This window comes from Hemibagrus wyckioides, linkage group LG16 (assembly GCF_019097595.1).
Source record: "Hemibagrus wyckioides isolate EC202008001 linkage group LG16, SWU_Hwy_1.0, whole genome shotgun sequence".
In the NCBI taxonomy this organism is placed as follows: Eukaryota; Metazoa; Chordata; class Actinopteri; order Siluriformes; family Bagridae; genus Hemibagrus; species Hemibagrus wyckioides.
Genome location: NC_080725.1, coordinates 13,802,501 through 13,819,277, shown reverse-complemented (window position 1 = coordinate 13,819,277; position 16,777 = coordinate 13,802,501). Strand labels below are relative to the sequence as shown.

At 40.1% G+C, this 16,777-nt stretch overlaps 1 protein-coding gene and 1 long non-coding RNA gene across 21 annotated transcripts in view; one reads left to right on the top strand and one right to left on the bottom strand.

The window, feature by feature from the left end:
- Positions 1-306: 306 nt before the first annotated feature.
- The window catches only part of gramd1ba (GRAM domain containing 1Ba), a 75,817-nt gene continuing 59,346 nt past the window's right edge, over positions 307-16,777 (bottom strand). For 12 of the 20 annotated variants that reach the window (XM_058411689.1, XM_058411681.1, XM_058411679.1 and 9 more), the window contains 17 exons: positions 16,413-16,433; positions 12,468-12,552; positions 11,898-12,001; positions 11,709-11,804; positions 11,546-11,626; positions 11,329-11,444; positions 10,530-10,707; positions 10,185-10,365; positions 9,846-9,989; positions 9,629-9,747; positions 9,253-9,395; positions 8,718-8,821; positions 8,205-8,408; positions 7,650-7,737; positions 6,714-6,821; positions 4,015-4,138; positions 307-2,853 (listed from right to left, as the gene is read on the bottom strand). In XM_058411689.1, the coding sequence (XP_058267672.1) occupies positions 2,764-2,853; positions 4,015-4,138; positions 6,714-6,821; positions 7,650-7,737; positions 8,205-8,408; positions 8,718-8,821; positions 9,253-9,395; positions 9,629-9,747; positions 9,846-9,989; positions 10,185-10,365; positions 10,530-10,707; positions 11,329-11,444; positions 11,546-11,626; positions 11,709-11,804; positions 11,898-12,001; positions 12,468-12,552; positions 16,413-16,433 (1,986 nt within the window). In that variant the 3' untranslated portion in view covers positions 307-2,763. Of the gene's footprint in view, positions 2,854-4,014; positions 4,139-6,713; positions 6,822-7,649; positions 7,738-8,204; positions 8,409-8,717; positions 8,822-9,252; positions 9,396-9,628; positions 9,748-9,845; positions 9,990-10,184; positions 10,366-10,529; positions 10,708-11,328; positions 11,445-11,545; positions 11,627-11,708; positions 11,805-11,897; positions 12,002-12,467; positions 12,553-13,081; positions 14,993-16,412; positions 16,434-16,777 lie in introns of those variants that run through there. The other 8 variants (XM_058411686.1, XM_058411687.1, XM_058411694.1 and 5 more) reach the window with 5 other exon arrangements.
- Positions 15,336-16,777, top strand: part of LOC131366838 (uncharacterized) — a 3,788-nt gene continuing 2,346 nt past the window's right edge. Inside the window, exon 1 of the long non-coding RNA XR_009206863.1 lies at positions 15,336-15,466. This is a non-coding gene — a long non-coding RNA (uncharacterized LOC131366838). The remainder of the gene's footprint in view (positions 15,467-16,777) is intronic.

Sequence of the window (16,777 nt, the reverse complement as noted above, 5' to 3'; positions counted from 1 at the left end):
AGAGAGAGAGAGGGAGAGGAAATCGGGGGTATTGTACATCTCCTGTATTCTGAAAGTTACTTACAGAACTCAGAGAACATCCTGAGCTCATGCTGCTCATTGTGTTTTATTTAATGACAGAAATGATGACTTATTACAATGACCTCTAAATGAATGTAAAACAATGACAAAATCAGATACTATTGATTAATAACGTATGGTCTGCTTTATCGCCATGACGATGAATTTCTGTAAACATTTCTAAACAGAATCGCCCAAATGAAATTTTTACACAAACTTCGAAAACAAACGACGAACAACGCTGAATCAGATCTCTTAAATATCTTTATTCATCTCGCCTGTTTTGTTCACATAAATCTCTGAAATCTTCTGGGGACTGCCAGCTCTCGACCAGCGATGCGCTGGAGCCCATTTTCCATATACACAGCAACTATACATATACAACATGTACATCCATGATAATATTCGTATAAATAATTCATCTCCATATATGTCGATTAAAATAATCGTAATCATAATAATAAAAAACGTTAAAGATTTGAAGCCGTGTTTGCAATACAATGCCATAATACTTTTTTGTAGCTACTTCTTGTATATACTTTCGTAGGATCAAATGACAAACAAAAAACAAACAAAAAGCAAACAAAAAAAAAATAGGATTTCCAGGTTTCGGGTTTGGTGTAGAGTGATTAAGGATGGATTAAAACTCGGGGGATATTTGAGGAGGATATTTGGCATTCATTAAGCAGCTCCTTCTGATTAACTAAACCGATTATTAATATTATTATTATTATTTATTTATTTATTTTACTCTCATGAACTGATCCATAACAGTCTCGGCCACGACTATTCAAAGACCCGATGAAGTAGATGAAGTGGGCGGACTCAGCCCCCCCCCCCCCCAAAAAAAATAAAACTAAATTAAAACTGACTCCAGACAAAACATGGCTTATTATTAATAAATTAAACACCCGATTCAATCAGACAAGCCATGTGTTAGATATTTATTGGAGATTTGTCTGTATCTGTCGGCATGGGCCTGGAGAAATCTTCACAGCTTCTATAAAAAGGCTCAGGAGAAAAGTTTCAGTTATCAGAAGGTTGTAGGTTTGGATCCCTGTGCCGCAAGCGAAGCCGCAAGCAACAGTTTGGAGTCGGATTTGGATCAAAGAAAACCGCAGATAAATAAATGAAGAAGGAGCTCAAACAGACGGCTTTCTGAGAATATAATACTGAAAATAAATCCCTTCTCAACCTTCTCTGGTTCTACCTAGCGTTTTTTTTTTCTCTTTGCATTTCACAGTTTACTCCTCCCACTCCAGCAAGGCAGCATGAAAACAAAACAAACTAAATGAAAAGAATGCAGGAAAGAAAATGTCGCTAATCCGCACCAGGCATGTGACGCTAATCGGTTTATTAGGAAACGGTTTAATGTTCTCGCTTACGTTACAGCAGCCTCGTTTTTTTAGTTAACGAGAGAAAATTAAACTCGCTGTATAAACCCTTAAAAATAACCATAAACAAGCCGTTACTATAGAAACAATAACATATCAGAGAGCGTTAATTAATCCACTCACTCCACTGTCCAAACAGATTCAGGAATTATTTTCGACCTGAGATTTTATTTCCTCTACTTTCTCCAGTGATACTTTACTCCATCTGAGCTAACAGGGTTAAGGGTTAGCTAGCGTTAAGCATATGTTGGTAACCTAGCAATGTGATAAATTTCTGACTCCTTCAAAAGATTTTTTTTTTGCTACCTTCAGAGATATCAGAGCACTGCCTCCAAATATGAGGGAATTATGAGACAGCTCAATAGCTGCCTTTGTCTGGTAAATAAAAATTGTACGATTTTTTTTTCGCAAGTTACGATAAAAGTTACGAAATTTCAGCACATGCCAAGATTTTCACGAATAGACCGACTCTATGAATAAAAAAAACAAAAACAAAAAAACATAATGGATAAAGATTATAAATAAAATTGGCAAATCAGAATCGTGAGCAAATGAAAAAAAAAAAAGAACAGAAAAATGAAATAGACGACAAACAGATGCAGTTTTGTGCAAAATGAAATACAGTCCAGCATTTCTGAGGAAATCCGTCATGTTTCCTGTTTCCCCACTAACACCTTGACCGTTTGGCCTTTCCCGTTTCCAGGCAACAACAAAATGTTGGATTAGAGAAAGAAGCGACTCTACAGACAGACGGAAATAAACCAGGAACTGCATAACGTGGACATTTATGCATAATTAGCACCATGGCACAAGCACTCTGGGGTCCAGCCCTGATTTCCATGGAAGCCTCAGTAAAAAGGTAGCTCTGGCAACAAATATAGCTCTACTTATAAATTAGAAATCTGTGTGTCATCGGTATATGATTTCCACATCCTTCTGTCTGTGCATGTTCACAAGTAACACTTAGAGATAATAGGTTAAAGGTTAACCTGGTCCCGGACTCCTGTATGGGAAAAAAACAAAGAGGGTTTTGGTGGTGGTGGTGCAGCTGAGATGCTGATGTGTGTGCGTTTAACACTCAAACGAGTCCTTGAATGAATGAATGAATGAACAAACATATGACTCAGGAGTCATTTTTGGCCCTGGAGATCAGGTAGATCTGGGGTTTAGACGGTTCATTTTTGCAAATCAGTGCTCATGGAGCTGCGCTGGACAGGAGAGGAGTGCGGCAGTTCCGCAAGGTTCCCCACTCCGCACTCTTATTATTGCACGGTGCGTCTGTTTGGCCCGAGGTCTTCGCTCCTGGTGGTCAGTGGTAATGTTTCCGCTTGTCGTCGGCTGCCGAGCCGTCGTCTCTCATTCCGATTCCCTTCTGCAGGTTCAGTAGAGATCCTCTCATCTGCAAGGAGGTCAGTTCACACACATGAGAGTCACTCAGAGCACTGCTCAAACTGGGATATTACACCTTACTATTGATGCAGAATTGTCCGCTATGACTGGAGTGGAAAGCAGAGGTTCATTTTCGGACCGTGGTGTGGCTCCAAATCGCAGATTTATATTCAAATTATTGATATTAAACATGCTCGTTCTAACACGTTTCTATAGCAACACTGGACATTTTTATGAGGAGATGTTTATTTAACATTAACGGAAGGAGACTCCAGTGTCAGTAAAGCTGCAACAGATGACTTTATACTTCTGTCTTTAACTTCAAGAGCGAGAATTAACGACATGCTGGATGACTGAGGGAAGGACTGTTTACAGCTGCTATAATGTACATGATACGGTATCAGGCACCAAAAGCTGACCGTGTCGTTCTTTAATAAGCGACAATTACGATCATGGAAAAATTGTTGTGTTATAAGAAGATTAAAACTCTCCAAGATTCAAAAATATCTTGAATGTCACTGAAGCTGTCAAACTTTTTTTCCTTAATATATTTTTCAGAAAGAATGATCAAATTATGAAACCTGTTTTAGATATTTAACCATTTTAAAGCTTGAAAATAGCAAAATGTCTAAAAAACATGCTTCATATCCTTATATTTGTTATATTGTGTGAAATAATAGAGGAATTTGCTTTAATTTTAAATTTAATTATTTTGACAAAAAAATGCAGTTTCTTAATAATTAGTGTTTCATGAATTATTTAGGAAAATAATTGTATCTGTGCTTTTTTAAAAATAAAATTAACACATGCCCTTTCAGGTTTAGAAAATCATAAATAATTTAATTTTTGTAACGAATTTTTTACACCTTTAGGTAAAATCTCCAAATTATTGATTTATGCTCAAAACAAATCAGACTTGACATTTTGCTCATGTCAAAAACACAACCTAGAATTTCTTCCCTACACTTCACAAACCTTTCCTGGGTTTATTGGCCGAGTCTGTCGCACCTTGTTGCAGGTCACTGCTAAGGAGTCTGAGGCAGCGTGGTAAACATGCAACGTTTTAATTAGACAGAGGCGAAAAACAATGTTGCGTAACGACGTCTGTTTATTTATCTGCTCTCTTTACGGTGCCATCTGCCGGCATCTGATTTAATCTCGCCGGATTTACCTCGTCTAACAAAACCACAGACGACTTGATTATCTTCCGCCACTTCTCCAGCTCGTCGTCATGGTAACGCTGCTGCGACTCCAGGAGCTGAGCCCACTCCATCTGCGTTTGTGGAAGTTTACTGCTAAACACACGCACACACACACACACACGAGTTTTAGTAATGGATTAACCGTTTCTTTACAATAAATAAAGACTAACAGTAAAGCGCTGTACAGTTTATACGTCCACAGCAGCCTCACTGTAACACGCCCATTTATGGTAAACGTACCAATGCAGTACAGACTTCATCTTATAACTAGCATGAATGAACCTCCTGGTGAAACACTGCACTTTTTGATCACATAGTCCACAGATGATTTAATGATTTAAAATCCCACTCTGATGCGTCACCCAGATGAGGATTAGGATAAGGATGAGAATGAGGTGAGTCCGGTTCTTCTCCTGGTTTCTTCCTCATATCGTTTCAGGAAGTATTTCCCTGACAGTCTGTTATTAAACACGGTATAGAAATAAAATGGAACTGAATCGAATTGAACCAGGTAGCTTGATGTTCTTCATGTGGAAATCTATCCTAAAACTGCAGCTTTAAACCTGAGTGAAAGATGAAGACGACGTAGAAACAGTGTGTTACTGCTGATTTAATGAAGATTGTTAAATTGTCTACATTCAGCAATATAAAGTAACCAATAAAACACTTCAGGGCCACGATTTAAAAATATATGACATTATATGACAATGATTGACTAATTCATTAATACATTTTTCTCCTGAGAAACTAAAAATGTCTCAGAATCTTCCGGCTTTATGACACACTGACACTGGAGACTCTTTCCGATGTTCAACATTTAACAAACATGTACTTACTTTCAAAAGACACAAATATTAACATGCCCCTGTGAAGAAGCAGTTACCATAGAAACGCTGTGGAAGTTTCAAACAAGTGCTTTGTTATGCTGTGAATTGTGGTTGTTTTTCGAGGAAGTATATACATATTTATATATATATATATATATATAAGTGAAGTGAAGTGAACCATCTCCCCATCATGGCACCTTTTAGTGGGTGGGATATATTAGGCAGCAAGTAAACATTTTGTGCTCAAAGTTCACGTGTTAGAAGCAGGAAAAATGGACAAGAGTAAGGATTTGTGTGAGTTTGACAAGGACCAAATTGTGATGGCTAGACGACTAGATCAGAGCATCTTCAAAACTGCAGCTCTTGTGGGGTGTTCCCAGTCTGCAGTGGTCAGTATCTATCAAAAGTGGTCCAAGAAAGTAACAGTGGTGAACCGGAGAGAGGGTCATGGGTGGCCAAGGCTCATTGATGCACGTGGGGAGTGAAGGCTGGCCTGTGTGATCCGATCCAACAGACGAGCTACTGTTGCTGAAATTGCTGAAAAAGATAATGCTGGTTCTGACAGAAAGGTGTTAGAATACACAGTGCATCCACAGATTGTTGTGTATGGGGCTGCATAGCCACAGACCAGTCAGGGTGCCCATGCTGACCCCTGTGCACCACCAAAAGGGCCAACAATGGCCATGTGAGCATCAGAACTGGACCAGAGAGCAATGGAAGAAGGTGGCCTGGTCTGATGAATCCTGTTTTCTTTTACATCACGTGGATGGCAGGGTGCGTGTGCGTCACTTACCTGGGAAACACATGGCACCAGGATGCACTATGGGAAGAAGGCAAGCTGGAGAAGTGTCAAAAGTCAAAAGTCAAAGAAGCTTTATTGTCTCTTCAACCATATATAGCTGATGCAGTACACAGTGAAATGAAACAACGTTCCTCCTAGACCAAAGGTGCTACACATAAAGACCAAGTACAGTGACGCAGACAAATATAGAACTAAACATAGAGATAAAGCTAAACTATACTTAAGGTGCAATCTTTAGTAAAAACTAGACATACAACAGAAGTGCACAGGATGACAAGACAAGACAGTGCAGACAAACAACATATAGACCGACTCTGTGCAAAGAATAGTGTTGACAGTGAGTGCAAATATTAAAGTTATGCTTTGGGCAATGTTCTGCTGGGAAACCTTGGGTCCTGCCATTCATGTGGATGTTACTTTGACACGTACCACCTACCTAACCATTGTAGCAGACCATGAACAGCCTTTCATAGAAAGATTATTCCCTGAGGGTTGTGGCGTCTTTCAGGAGGATAATGTGCCGTGCCACAAAGCAAAAATGCTTCAGGAATGGTTTGATGAGCACAACAATGAGTTTGAGGTGTTCACTTGGCTTCCAAATTCTCCAGATCTCAATCCAGTTGAGCATCTGTGGGATGTGCTGGACAAACAAGTGCGATCTATGGAGGCCCCACCTCGCAACTTATAGGAATTAAAGGATCTACCGCTAACATCTTGGTGTCAGATACCACAGCACACTTTCCGCGTTCTAGTCCATGCATCGACGGGTCAAGGCTGTTTTGTCAGTAAAAGGAGGACCAACACAACATTAGGCAGGTGGTCATAATGTTATGGCTATGTAATGTTATATATGTTATATAATGTAATGTTATATATATATATATAGATAAATATATAAAATTAAAAGAATTAAGGGTAAACCAGAGGAAGCTATTGCTTTTGTTACAGCATACACAACAATATGTGATTAATGTGGAATTAATACTGTTGTGAGAAACCCTCCATTTTTTCCACTGACCCTCCTTCCTTTTCCTCATACCTGTCATGCGCTCGGAGGCCCTGCAGTGACGCTAAGCTCTGCGTGGTCTGCTCCAGCGTCCAGAGCTTATAGAACAGCATCATGTTGAGTAGAACTAGCAGCACCAGGCTAAGGACAGAAACACAGGCCATGTTCAGGTTATTATCCAGACACCGCAGCCTCGCTAGTGATCACACACTGACCCCTAGTGTTAGCATGGCAGAGTTTCTCTGGCTTAATAAAAAAAATACAGACACACATCCTACAAGATGTAATGATGATGAAAGAGAGAGAGAGAGAGAGAGAGAGAGAGAGAGAAAGAAATAACTCCAGCAACAGGAAGAGATGGAGATCTGAGTGAAGGTGAAAAACCAGGTGAAATGAGCCGTGATGAAGGTCTGTGCAATTGTGTTGATTTATAATCCCATGTCAGGACCGAGAGCTTCCTCAGAGTAAAAAAAATAAGAGATTTTAAATGCGGATACAAGAACATTTCAAAATTTTGATTTTGTTAAATGTATCATAAATATAATCATAAAAGCAGGAAATGAAACTTTAATCAGAAATCAGTGTGACAAATTCCACATTATAGCTTTATCTTTTATTTTTGAAAGTTTATTAACATCTTTTGAATAGCATAAAGTGAAAAATTTATTTCTTTAATTTTGATTTTTATGTTTAAAACATGAACTTCATTTTCTCTTCAAATTCAAAAATTTCCTGTTACAGGTTCAGATATTAATTGATATTAATAAGTGATTAATAAATGTATGTACTAGTCACTTCCTGTCCTTCTGACACTCCTTCAGAAGGACACTGTCCTTCTGATGTTTACTCTTTTGTCTGAAGGATTCCATATTTAATAATTTCTCCAAAATTATTAAAATAAAAATAAAAAAATAAAAATTGACTAGAAGAACGACATGAAGGCTTTATGGCGCCTCGTGATAAACTCACATGAAGCTGATAACAAGCAGCAGTTTGGAGACGCTGTAGAGCGCCAGACCTCCGGCCGGGTCGGGGAAGTGCCGCGTCTGTGTGGATCCTGTGCCCACGGGGATTATGGGAAACAATGGACGAGTGATGAAAAAGATTAGAGGAATTATAAATATAAAAAGATTTTATCCAAAACAAGATCACCCTAAAACAATAGGACAAAATCCAGTGATCAATAGCTTTGGTTGCTAAGCAACATACCAGACGAAGATTGGAGAGTTTTCCAGACAGAAGAATGTCATGTGCAACAGACTTATTGCTTTAAAAGTTGGTGCATTATTACAGAATACAGTTATTGTGATCTGGTCAAAGATGTGTGTGTGTGTGTGTGTCTCAGCCAGATTTTATTGATTTTTTTTCCTTTTCCACCTGATTTAAACATGAAATCATGCAAAGATTCATATCTCAGTGTTCCACTTTTACAGGTTGTGAATCGGGTCATGATAACAGTATGAGTTAATTAATCGAGTTAATTAAGAAGACACGTCCTGGATGCTGAAGATGAGGAGTTCAAACCTGGCACGTGTTTGATGCGGTGGATGACCTCGTCGTCCTCGGCCGTGGTGACGGCACTCAGCTCCTCGTCCAGGTGCTGTGGCCTCAGGTGAGCCGCCGCCCGTTTCCTGTGTCGCCTCACTGTGGACACGCGAGTCACTTTGGCTTTGGGAGAAGGTCTGTGGGGTTCGTTTAGAACGGTTTCTACTTTACTCAGCTCCAGTTCTGTAACACACACACACACACACACACACATTTGTCTTACTGTACCATCGCACCTAATTAAATCTAACACTAATCTTTACCTCAGAAACTACATGGAAACATTTTAATTCAAAAAAATTAAATGAGGTTTCATCAATTCTAAAAAAGGATGTGCTGTTAGAGGAAAAACAATCAAATTTGCCTTGATCAACCGACATCTTCCCACTTCCCATATAATCCCCATATAAGCAGTTATAAAGGTTTTTTGCATAACCAATAAAATAATAACTAGCTTACAGTAGCAGACTCGGACATCTGAACTCCACTGACCTAAATGTCTGAAATATTCATCAAGGCCACTCCAGAAGTTTCTTTCGATAAAGCCCTTGACGAGACCCCAAGGCTGTTTTCTGTAGCGCAGCTCGGTGGAAACCCTGCAGCAACACAACAAAAAAACAACACAACACAATCCAGCTTTAGGCTTTGGAGGTCTGAGTTTTAGATTTAGCTTTAAACCGTGGCTTTGATGTGGGGTTTTATTTTTAAATGAAGATTAAGTCAGGATTAAGGATTGAAGAATGAGTTTTAGATACTTATAATCTAGGATGTGTTTGAGGTGCGTTTTTTAGAAGAAAGAATACCTTGATTAAAAATCGAAATTTATAATCAGGACTGAGGACTGGATTTGGGAGCGATTTGGTTGGGGTTTAGGGGTTAAAATGTGAATTTTATATTTTTAGCATTTGCACTGATTTCAGTTTCTGGCTGAGGTTTATACAAGAAATCACAGCATTACTATTTAAAATGAAGCATGGTTAGATTGTGTTATGCCATGTTTTGACCACTAGAGGTTCTCGTGGCTCACCTCAGTCTGCACTTGTTCTTAGCCACCCTGGTGAGCATGTAGCGGTTGAGCGTGTAGAAGTAGTCATGATAAGGGACATCATGAGTGATCACTTCGGCATCAATGATGTAACACTCGCTCTCCTGGCTGGCTTTGTACAGAGTCTATGGGGAAAAGATGTAGGATGAAAGAAAGAAATTGAATATAGTTCCAATTTAAGTCTAATTTGTGAACCATTAAGGCATGATTTTAAAAAATGATAAACTAAACTGGAAAATCTTTCCCTAGTGCTGTCTACTCTCATTCCAATCCTTGCTTCTAATTCAACTATAAAACAGAATCATCCCAGAAAACCTGATTTTGAGCGAGAGACACGTAAATTGACCCTTGAGGTTACCTGAGTCTCTGTGACTGTAGCGGTTTTTGGAGCCAAGGGGTTGGTGATGGTGATGGTGTACATGATCTCTCTGCTCTGGTCTCCCAACTCTTCCTTCTTCCACGGATGATACACCACGCCTGGGGATGGAGTCAGAGAGTGAGACGTAAAGAACAGACCTGGGGTTCTGTGTTCTAATTAACATCATTGGTGAATGGTTTGAATGACATGCACTTACCAGAGAAGCGGCGTAGCTCCAGGAAGTCCCGCATGAACTGTGATTCGGTGAAGAGGAGATCATACAGCTTGTCCACACTGAACTTGTACACCTTGTTGATGTACTGCTTCCCGTTTAGGTCTTCATGGAAGGCCTGGACTTCTCCTGAGGGAAGAGATGCGAGAGCGAGTGATGGGATACCTGATTCCATCCCCCATCAACCTTTTCAAACTCTCATATATTTACTAGCAATTGCTTGCTAGCTTTCCCTGATCTTCAGCAATTGCTTTTTCCTGGTTAGGATATGTTGGACACAGAGCCTACTCTGGGAAAACTACTGGATCGTCTGCATGCACTTACCATCATCGTGGGTTTCCGACGAGTCGCTGAGCTCAGTCGGAAGATCCTCGTTGTCGTTGAAGTCGAGCGATGGTGAGGGTGCTGGGCCAGTCGGCTTGGACAGCTTGTTATCTGGTAAAGGCAGACTTAGGAGCTCGTCAGGAAGACAGCCAGAAAACTCTTCCTCTGGTGGAACATCATACTAGATAGAGAGATCAAGCAGTGTTATTTATTATTTATTATTTACTGACAAATTCACTGTCAAGAATAGCTGTCAGCTCTTTTTTATGTTGCTTCAAAAGTTCTTGGTGGTAAACTCAGACTTGGATTGTACACGATTTGCTTGATCAGACGTGTGGTTCTCACATGGCCATGTGTTTCAGCGCTGCCTGTTGAAGGTAGGTTATTGCTGGTGAAGGATTTCTTGGGCAGCTGAGGACTCGTGTCCATTTTGACCTCGGGAGATTTGGTGCACGTATCCTGGGCCTCGTTCTCCTCAGGTGGGATCTCCTCACAGTACCTGCACCAGGGTGGGGGGCAACAGCTGGAGGTCAAGATTATCAGCTCGAGGAGACAGAGCGACACTCTCAGGCATATAACAATGGGTTGTGAAGAGAGGTGGAGGGCGTTATGATATAGACGTTATGATAATGGGTGGGTAAGATCGGGTAAGAACATTTCAAGTTTGGAATCATGAATAATGACTGCTTTGTTTTCTGAGTGGGAAAGACTGGACAAATGAAAAATGAACTAGCGTATAAAGGATCATGAAAAGCACTTAAAGTGTGGATTTTATAGTTAATTAGATTTTAAAAGGTTGAAATGGGTGAACTGATGGATAGATAGACAAATGAACTTGGAGAACTGGATGGATGGATGTAAAGATGATTGGATTGTTGGACTGTTGTATGGATGGATGGAAGGATGGATGGATGGATGGATGGATGGATGGAAGGATTGTACTTTATTGCCAAACCTCAACCTGCATCTACACTATATCATCAACCAGATATCTAGGTTTATACTCGAGTGATGGATGAATGGAGGATAGACAAATGTAACAGAAAGCTGTGATATAAGCGACCTCTAGTGAAAGATGTCCACAGTAACTGTGTATACACAGTCGCAGTACATTTGAATATATGTGGGAGGAGGCAAAACTCACCCCATGGTGTTAAAGTCATCATCTGGAGGAACGTAATCCTCATCATCACTCGTCAAGCCCAGCTCATTTCCATAGCACTGATGGACAAAGTGCCACAGCTCTTTGGGACACAACGGCTACTCAAAGAAGAGACAGAGGAAAAAACAAACTCATGATGTAAAGCATTCTCTTGGAAATGAAGGAAACAATTCTGTATTTCAAGCTGGATGTGGCTAACCTTGTCCAGGAGAGCGTTCTGCCAGAGACGGAACATCATCATGTAGGTCCGGTCCCGCGCACCAAATGAGGTAAAAAAGTGCTGCAAAAGTAAATGATGATGTTTCAGAAAAAAGTGGTGAAGAAAAGAGTGCTGTCAGAAGTTGCTCAGAACTTGAGATCACCTTCTCATTGTCAGTACAAAGCTGGATCGCATTGGGGATAAGCCGTGCTGTCTTCTCCTTAGTCATTGAACAGATGTCCTTCAGACGCACCATCAGCTACACCAACACAGAGTTTATTCATGAGGTGTCATCAAGCACAAGAAAAAACTGAGAAAAAGAAGTTATAATATCAAACGGAGAAATGAGCACCAGTGTTTCCCAGCGGAAGATGTTGCTGTAGAAGCAAATCCAGTTTTCGGAGAGGTAGAGGCGACCCTGTAGGAGGATGTCTCTCTGCAGGGCACAGGAGTAGTCTGGAAGGGCAAAGGTCAGAGGACAGAGGTCAGAGGTTGATGTAGAGGGCCCAGTTAGGTTTAAATATAATCTGTTTAAGTTTCTGTCTCTGATTTTATTGTCCTAGGAATGATCTTTATTGCTCGTGGCTTTTAAAATATCTGAACGATGTGGATTAGTGGCTATTACCTGCAAGCTCCATAACTACATGGTGTGCACCAGGCACTCACATGCATTCACACCTTGGGGTGATTTAGAATTGCCAATCCACCTACCAGGGTGTTTTTAGGAAATTCAGTCAGATGCAGGGAGGACAGGCAAACGTCTGCACAAACAATAACCTGAGCTCAGGATCAAATTTAGGACCCTGAACCTGTGAAGCAGCATTGTTCAATATCTTGCCCTCAGACCTCAATACCATGAACTTTAAAAAATACAGATCCAATACTGGCATTGCTCCTGATGCTGATCTGCTTTTTTACTTACCCACAATGAGGCGTTCAGTGTCAGGTAGCTGCTTGAAGAGTTTCCTGAAGTCTTCATTGCGTTGCTTATACGTGGGGCTTAGGACCTGAAGGATGAAAGAAAGACACTTAGATAGGGTAGAAGCTTTGCAGGAATATGCCTGAAGATAAAAATGATCTAGTGTAATGAAAATCAGTATATACAATATTTAGCAGTATGAACATGATAACCCTGTGGTACTTTTTTTGTTTGTTTTTTATAAACTAAGTCTTATTTAAAGTCTGTAATTGTTACATATGATGAGTCAGGTTACCTTCCCAAGTGTTAAAATACTGAGCAAAGATAAAATACTTTTTGTACAGAAGATACATAGAGATCTGGGAGATCAGTAAGAAGATAAGTGGAAAATCAGTACTTTGCTGATTCGAAGTAAATGCTTGAATGCTTCTACTCCATCTACTAGAAAACATCAGAACTTACAGACAAAAATAATGAGTCTGGTTCACCAAATGTAAAGCTTTGTGAGCATAGAAATTCTACAGTAACCCAAACGTTCCTTGGTTGCTTGAATCAGTTTGCATTCTTCAGCAGGTCAGAACACTTTTATGAGCTACTATAAAAGATCACAACTCCACCTTTTTGTTTTCCTGCTGATCACTTACTGCTGGAACTCTCTCAAACTCCCATTCCCACCAAGTCCAACAATACTGAAGACCTTCAGGGTGCTGAACCGTCTCCCAGTCACGTAGCAAATCTGTCTCACTCGCCATGCTGACCATTTCTGTCAGTTCAAATAAAAAAAGTTCACAAAAGTCGTCCACTACAGTAGTTAACCCAGCTGATTGATGGCAGCTACTTTAGGGAGATCAAAGATCTATCTTCCTGGAGGACACTTTATCTAGTTGGTATGTTGAGACCAAGCTCAAGCACTGCAGCGTAGCTCTCAGATGAACTTCAGTAACCTTTTCAACCTTCTGGTTACATGCTATCTGTCATCATCCAGCCTGTGCATCAAGTCCTGGTGTGTCACGTCTCTTGACCACCACAGGAAACTGCAACACAACCCAGGAAACATAAAATCCAGTAGATAAATCCACAACGATCTTTCACCAGAACTTGTTTTAAAGTGTTTTAAACCCTTGGGTCAAAAATACTTCTCACCTCTTAATTCTTCCTTGCTTAAAATTAAGAGGTGAGATTTCTGCAGATAACCAGGAATATCTTCACAAAAGGTGAGAAGCAGCATGCAAGAAGCCTGAAGAAGCAGATGTGATCACATTTCTTTGCTGCATGCAGAAGATCCTACTCTCGACCCAATGTTGAATGATGTCTTCAGCTGCCGTTATTTTCTTTCACTGCATCTCAGTATCTGGTGATTTGTCCACTGATCCTTTAAAAAGCAGTTCAAACTTTGCTTGTTGTGGTGCAGTCCTCTAAGAATAAACTTTAGAAGTCCCGCACAGTTTTGGACAGTGATAACTTCAATCATCTGTCAAAGGGAGGAACATTTTTTGGAGGAGATAATAAATTCCTTTTCAGAAATCCTCTGAACTCAAAGCACAATTCCTTGAAAAGAGGCGAGGTTGAGCACAATTCCTGCAGGTTGAGAAATAGGACTGGAGCTCCCCACGCAAATGAACCAAGAAAAACAGCCAAAACAACAGTTTTGCCCAGAGCTCTTGTAGGTTTCCTAGAAAACAACAGTGCAGGAGGGGAGGAGAAAGTTGGAGAATGTTTGTGTGCTGAAGAAAAGGGGGAAGTGTACGAGGCTAGACTTGAGCCAATCAGAAAAGCAGGAGAATCAAGAGGAGGGGCTGAGGTGTAGAAGTGTGTTCTCCACTACAGGACTGTCACACCTCCCCCCAGACTTGAGGGGGCATTGAGATTTATGATGACGCCCCTTGTGGGAGCCCCCTTTCCGAATCCTAGCAGTTTTTCCTGGAATTCCTTTTCTTCGCCAGCATTTAGGAACATAGACATCTCATGCACTCACAAAGACTGTGTTTGAACATGATCCAGCTCCTTCATCCTCCTCAAGCTCCCTGACCAACCCACCACCAAATTGCTTACAGTTTCTTCCCAGTAATACCGCACCAGACAAATTCACGTTACGAAAGTGTCCAGAGAACAACAACCCGGAATGTTTGGACTTGTGGGATTACTCACACACCCACACAGGCTCTTATGTGAAAGAGCTTGTAGTCCTCCCAGTCAGAATATGGTATCAGCCACTTCCTTGCTGAATGTGAACATTATAATCTCCCTCGCACTTCCCCAGCAAGGTGAATAAACTCTAGTGAACCCTTCTCCGGGAAGAAAGAGTCTGGGGGAGGTTCATACCAAAGAGTTGCTTCTCTCTCTCTCTCTCTCTCTCTCTCTCAATGGTGAATGAACTCTAGTGAACCTTCCTTCAAGAGGAAAGGCTCTGGGAGAGGTTCATACAAAAGTGGATCACTACCTTCCCTTGCTTTCTTCTTCTTCGATCCCTTGTTCAACTTGTTCAGTGTCATGTATAAGACTTGCTTGTCAGGAATAAAATCTTTAAGGAAATAACGGGGAATAAAAGGTTTTATTGTATTCCTAAAGGAGACCAGAAATCTGCTATTCATCTGGTCACCCTTTCTCAACAGTGCTCCTAAAGCCCTCTTTTCCCCCTAATTACAGGTTTAATACAAGGCTTTAAGGGCCTTTTTTTACGTTCCTTCTTCATCACTATCGTCTGCCTTCGAGACCCAGAGATAACAGACCCATGATGCTGAACTTCACTAAATCTGAATCCACATCTGGATGCCTGACCTGCTCTAAAGGCTCTATTGGCTCAAGTTCAGGATGGCTTAATCCTCTCTCTGAAACACAAACAGTGTTGATGTGCAGATGTCTCGAACATGGTGGAGGGAAACCTTGTCTCAAAACAACATTATCTTTTGCAGATAAGTATGAGTTAAAAACCTGAATTGCTATATAATCTGAAGAAGTGCAGCTCCTGTTTTTCCTGGATCTGGAGAGCAACACCACCTGGGGTATGTACTCTCAGAGAAAAATATTCCTCAAGCACTTACTAGTTAGTGGTACTACTTGGAACTTTTTTCTGAACGTGTTATTGGGTTCTACCTAGAACTGAACAACCCAATAGAGTGCTAGATGAAACCTCTTTTTTCTAATATCGCAGATTTTTTCTAACCAAGTGTCAAATCAAAGACAGCATATACAATATTGAAAATAGAGCTTCATGCTGTTGTTCAGTGTTCCAGTAGAAGATCTCGCTCACCACCCAGGTTCGACCCAGCCTACCCGAGTCTAACAGACTTTATTTACTCAATAATTACTGACTAAATAGTTAAATAACTGGGGAGTAATTTAGTATGTAGTATATATGGATAGTAAAAGAAGCAATTAATACTGAATAGTATTTTAAAACATGTTACATTTATATGTAGCTTTTTTAACAGTAAAAAACACCATAAGAACATGGATGATGCTGAAGAATGGTACAGACTAGAGGTCAAAATATTTGACCAAATAGAACAGGATTTATTTGTTCATTTGTTCATACAGTTGATAGTTTTATATAAAAACAAGCACATTAATATACATAAAACATAATACATGTTACAAAGCTGTCAATAAAATGAACATATTTTATAGTTCAAAATAGTTTTAATTGAAGTTTGAAGAACCATGTAAAGGTCAGAACATGGTGTTCAACCCACTGTAAAATATTTAACAAAGGAGCAAAAAAAGCAAAGTACGGGTTCTATCAATTATTTATCAATTTATTATAAAGTGCTGCAGTCTTGTATTAGAAATAGCCTGACTTTTACAATAAATCTGAAGCACTAACAAGTAACACAAAAGGCCTCTAAAGCTTCCAAATAACACAATCAATCAAAATGGAAAAATTATTATTTCTCATCCACAGCATAAACTGTACTGGTGTAAAGTAAACAGAAACGATCTGTGACTTACGTTGTACCAGCTTTGACTTTTCTGCTCGTCGGTCGCCACGGGGGTGAAAAACAGAAAGAGAAACACAACGTGGCGGTCAGACAGAAATCCAGACTGAATTATTCATCAGGGTTTACACTCATAAAGACACAGTGACACTTCAGACCTGCATGTATACCTGTGTGTTCTTGTGTTCACATCAGTAACAGGAGCAACAGTGTAATGGCTCCAGATGTGCCAATTGCACAGGTATAGATGCAGATGTGTGCTGCTTCAACCAAAAGAGGGCAGTGTTGCAAAGGGACAGCACAGCTTCAGGAGAAAAAATGGATCAGAACCATTCTTGTAATAAATGAATTAAATGAAATAACAATGCATTTTTTATT